This window comes from Triticum dicoccoides, chromosome 3B, assembly GCF_002162155.2.
Source record: "Triticum dicoccoides isolate Atlit2015 ecotype Zavitan chromosome 3B, WEW_v2.0, whole genome shotgun sequence".
Classification (NCBI taxonomy): domain Eukaryota; kingdom Viridiplantae; phylum Streptophyta; class Magnoliopsida; order Poales; family Poaceae; genus Triticum; species Triticum dicoccoides.
Window position 1 is genome coordinate 345,007,749 of NC_041385.1, and position 5,330 is coordinate 345,013,078.

Consider the following 5,330-nt stretch of genomic DNA (forward strand, 5'->3'; position numbering starts at 1 on the left):
GACGGGGCGAGGGGGTGCTACAACGGCTCGTTGGAATTGCCCTAATGTTCTCCTACTGCTCGACAGCGGTGCACAGCAAGGTTTATAGGGGGTGATGAGCTCCCCACCTGGTTGATCCACGGCGAGGTGGAGTCGGACGGCTATGGCGGCCGCTGCTTGCAGGTTGCAAGCCCGGAGTTTGGAAAAGTCCAACGGCGAGGTGGTCCTACGGCAACGCTCATGCTGGTTTCAAGCCATCAGTCATGTCTTGCAGCGACATCATTCTTCTCTTTCTGGAGTTGAAGATGTGCTCCAATGTTGCCCTGTGTGCGGCCTCCAAGGAGTGTGATGAGAAGCTGTAGTTCGGCCTCGGCAGCCGCCTCCTCTCCGACATATGGGACATTGTTTGTGGTAGCCGTGATCCAACCTACGTTTTCGGCACCGCCTTGGTTTACCATGAGGACTTGCTCTCTCTCATCCCTCGATGAGGTTGCCGATGGGCAGCTACCGAAGTTCGTCGTAGCAGAACAATTTGCTTACAACTAGTACAAATGAAATTTCTTGAGATTTAAATTTGAAACTTGACTAGTGTTTTCTCCACCAATCTAAACCAAGTTACTCTATCAGCGAAGAGAAATACTAAATCTGCTTATTTCCTTCCCTGCTTCAACACCATCAGCGCAAAATTACTGATGCTGCTTATTTCCTTCCACCATGGAAGTCTCACCCAACACTAACGGTGGGTAAGTAACAATTGCCTACTGACTTGTGGATTACAAGCACATAATAGTCATATAAACATGCCAGGCATCAAGCTTTAAAAAATTATGGCGACTAATGTACATGAAAAGCTAGAAATTGTATGATCGGAGGCCCTCTTTAATTAAGTCCTGGCAGAGCACCTCAGCTAGTGTTCTCTGATCTCACTTGAAAGCTTAATGCCTCATTGATCCTACTGAAAACAAGTCGAACCGGGATGCACGCAATAGTTGGCCCGCCAATTTTCCGAACTACAGTATTTCTGTTTGCGCTTTCTCTACGGCTGCTGCCAAAAGATGAGAGCCTGCGCATTTTCCTTGGTGAAGATGCTGATTTCTTGGTATGTGGCCGCCAGGACTTATCCATATCATGCTCCGAGACCTTTTTACGGCCACAAAGTTTTGATTTAGATGAATGTGACGATCTTGGCTGGCGCGGTTCTGCAACTTCGCTCCTCTTTAGCAAGTGGGTAAGACTGTTCTTTGCCAGATGGTGATTGTCTCTACTTTCCACAGGGCAACTATCATCCAAAACAACAACAGGTACAGGAAACCCCATAACAGGTTTATGGTTCCATTTACTTGTCAGAGAAACAAGAGGTGCACGGTGGCCCTTGTAGGTTCCTTCGACTGCCAACTCAACATCATAAAGTTTATAGTCTGCTTGTACACTCTTCATTGGCTTTACCACATGGCATCTTGTAGATTTCATATCAGGTTTCTGCTCAGGCAGTATTACTTTAAGCGGTGACCCATAATATGGGGATGCTGCCCCAACCTTTTCAGAGTGTGAATGGTTGCTTAGAGTTTCAAATGATTCATCATGCTCGGGTCCGCTTTCATAATATTGTTGCCCCATAATGCCAGCACCATCATCTGGAGGAACCAGCACAAATTTCATGCTACTCCCAGGATCACTAGCACTTCCGACTCGTGCATCCAACCCAGTAACATCTTCATCTTGTTCCTTGCATTTTATTGTCCTTCCATACCGTTCCACCATCAAACTTTCATCCATGTTGCAGCTTACTGGAGTTACCTGTATGTTTTTCTTCTTGGAACTTGTATTATCACGAAGTAAGGGTATGTGTTCTCTGCTATAGTCAGTAATTTGTGTCTTGCCTTTTAAGGTCTCATCCTTTACAGATGCACACGATCCATGTGTGTGCAAATGGCCTGATAAAAGATCAGTTGAGAAGCATTAAGCAGTGCGTTCTGTGATAGTTCAGATAGTGAAAAACTGAACAGATATTCACCATTTGCAACATAATCAGTAACTTCCATAAGAATAAGAGATTGAAATAAAGAATGTGCATGCTTAACTAAATGTGATAAATCCCTAAGCTATATGGTAGAAATATGAAAGATCAGGCTGGTAAAGGAAACATGCCAATGTGTACAGGATTCACACATGGTCGACTTGATCACAAAGCATGGAGCAGCTTATAATAACAAAACCTGGTGTGGCAAAACCCCTATTTCAAAAGTTGCTCAAAGAGTATTACAACCAAACACATAACTTCTTGCATATCTAATTATCCGCTATATGATGGTCATCATCTTGAACACAGTGCTTAAATGTATAAAGCAACTGAAAGTGGAATTAAGGAAGCGGTACTATCTGTTTACCTTCTGCTGTGACATCATCCTCCATAGTACGGTGAGCATCAAGAAACTCATCATCATCAGAGCAGCCATCACTAAGAAACCCAGTCCCGTCGAAGACTTCAGCTTCCTTTAGTTTAGAAGCTTTGGTAGCACCACTGCGACTAGTACATAAGGCATCTGCTAAAGTCTCCACACTTGAAGTGCCCGAGCTGTAAGAACAATTTAAATTTCCTGGCAAAGAAAATCCCCCCCAATTTGATTCAAACACATTCGACAGTTTATGTCCAGGGGACTGGACAGAAGACTGTCCTGAAGCGTCCCAATATGTTGGAACTTTCACTGCTGAATCTTTACATAACTTTGACAAAGGACGTCGCTTATCTTTCTTTCTTGAATTTTCATAAGCTTGACCAATATTGGAGCGTTTCCTTTTTGTCAACGAATGAGACTGCTTATTTTTGTTTATTCCATTTGTGCTAGGCAACTCATAGCCAAAGCTTGGCCCACTTTCAAGATGAGGTAAATCATGATACCCATGTGAAAAAGAACCAGCACTTGACTTCCGTTTGGGCGTCCTGTTTGATCCAATAAGGTCTCTCATACGCCGGAATCCTTTAACTGTGTCATCCTCAAATTTGTTTGATGCCTTCCGTTTCTTCCTTGACGATGAAGCATACCTAGTACTTGAAGAGGATATATTTTGTGGCAGCTTGAAAAATGTTGACGCTTCAGATAAACCTTGAGCTGAGTTTTCTTCAATATCATACAGACCCCTTTCAACGCGAGAAGATATTCTGCTGGCTCCACCTATGTTTCTAGAGTTTGCAGAATATCTGTTCTCAGATGCACACATAACATCGTCCATCTCATCTTCATCTGGAAAGCGAGATCTTTCTATTTCAAGGGCGTGCATAATGGCATCCTCCCTGCGAACATACTTTCCTTCATTGTAGGTCCTCTTTTGCTGGCGAGCCAAAATTTTTGCTTTTTCTATACACTCTTCATACTCACCACACCGGAATGCCTTCACACGCTTAGATTTCTCGAGATTATACCAGTCACTATGATGAAGTAAAAGAGAACAAGAAAAAAAATCAGACTTATGATACACGAACATGAAAAACATAATAATCTATGCAAATTAGCAAAAGGGAATTATAAGTGCAAAATAAATGAGTCAAAACTAGAAAAACAAAACCTAAAACGAAAATCTCTCTTCCGAAGCAATGTACAGAGTAAAGATGCAATGGAAGTGAATAAACATAAGAAACCACCAGTTCATCCAGGCGAGAAATGTTATCATAAACTAAGCTTGACAAGAGGGGGGGGCACAGGCTTAGCATGAGCATATGTTCAGATATAAATCATAGCCTTTGCACAAGTCAGCATAACAATTAAACCCAGATCTTGATGCGTGGCACTTTTCTTCCTACCATACAGAGGGGATGCAATATGTATGTCGCCTAATTGATCCTTCTAATGCCTTACAAGATTTTTGCAATGGAAAAATAGATAGTGCAAGGATGTACCTAGTTTTCACCATTTTCATGTCTCAGGGAGATACTATACATACTACTACTCAATGGGTAGAAAGAACAGCAGACGTTGCCAATCGGCATCGTTTGCTGTAGTGCAAAATATGGATGGCATCATCAGGAGAAAAGAAAATTGTGCCGTGGTAGAAACCACAGCAAAGATTATCCGAACAGATCGAATCTACGCATGCATAAGCACAAGAAAGAAACAGAGAAGCAATTAGGAAGAGGGGTTGTACGGACATGCTGCCGTCCGGGCGGCCGAGGAGCTTGATGGGTGTGCCTGCAGAGCGCGGTGGAACCACACAGTTCTCGGGTAACTCGTCCTGACCAAGGATCCGGCCGGGCCACCAGGATCCGTTGCGGCGGCGCACCCAGACTAGCGCCCCCACCTCCGCGTCCGCCCCCATCACGCCGGCGGGGAACTCCTCCTCTCCACCGACGCTTCCCATCCCGGAACCGCCGCCTCCCTCACCGGGTCACGACCATGAGCTGCCCCTCCGCTCAGACCAAAATTGATCAAAGCCAAGAACGACTTTCTTGTCTAAGAACGCGAGGAGGGAGGCAGATGAAACCAGCAAAGGCGCGAAGGCAGTGCTCAGCGAGCGCGAGCGGCGGTGGCGGCGGTGATGCTGCTCCGTGGAGGTGGGAGGTCTCCGTGCTATGGAGAAGCAGAAAGGGGAGGCGGAAGGGGGGGTGGGGTCTCCCCGTCTGGGGAAGAGGAAGAAGGGGTAGGGGGTGGGGGGTTACGTGTACCGCGGCCTGAACGTGGGTTGGGCTATTTCCTTGCTCGGGCTGCGGAGTCGGCCTCTCCTAACCCGCGAGGAGACACCCATTATGCAAATGCTAAGGCCCCCCTCCCTCCCCCTCAAAAAGAAAATGCAGCTGCTTACCCCTTAGGTTACTAAAAAAAAGGAGATACCCCCCGAAAAAAGCTGCTCAAGGAGATGGGGTTTGCATCTCCTTGGGTTTCTCTAATTATGAGGATGGTAAGTTAAGTAAAAAATTCAGTCCTTTTTAGTGGTGGCAAGTTGGAAGAATTTAACCATCCACGGGGATCCGAGAGGGGGGCTCAATTTTTCCATGTCTATTCTTATTAGCAACGGAGGACCTTAAGTGCCTCTTGAAAACAAAACATGAATCATGGCACCTCAGTGAAATTCGAGTAGCTCCATCAGCACCGTCGTGAGCCACTTGCTCTTTGCGGATGATAGCCTGATGTTTGTCAAGGCCAGTACAGATGGATCAAATGAGTTGTCCTATCTGTTGGAAAGTTGTTGTAGTGCCTCTGGTCAGAGTATTAACTTGTCTAGATCTTCGGTTTTTTCTTTAGTAAGGGTTGCACAAACAGCCTCAGAGAGGAAGTCAAAATAGCCCTAATGTCACCAATGAGTCTGTCAGAAAGATACCGGGGATGTCTTCTGATGTTGGCAACAGTAAGAATGGGGCC

General features: G+C 45.4%; 1 protein-coding gene across 1 annotated transcript; it reads right to left on the reverse strand.

The window, feature by feature from the left end:
• Positions 1-616: 616 nt before the first annotated feature.
• LOC119276035 lies at positions 617-4,609 on the reverse strand. The gene is made up of 3 exons (XM_037556988.1): positions 4,124-4,609; positions 2,367-3,406; positions 617-1,913 (listed from the first exon to the last, which is right to left on the reverse strand). The coding sequence occupies exons 1-3, from the start codon at positions 4,330-4,332 to the stop codon at positions 883-885; spliced, it is 2,280 nt and encodes a 759-aa protein (XP_037412885.1). The 5' UTR covers positions 4,333-4,609; the 3' UTR covers positions 617-882.
• Positions 4,610-5,330: the final 721 nt, after the last annotated feature.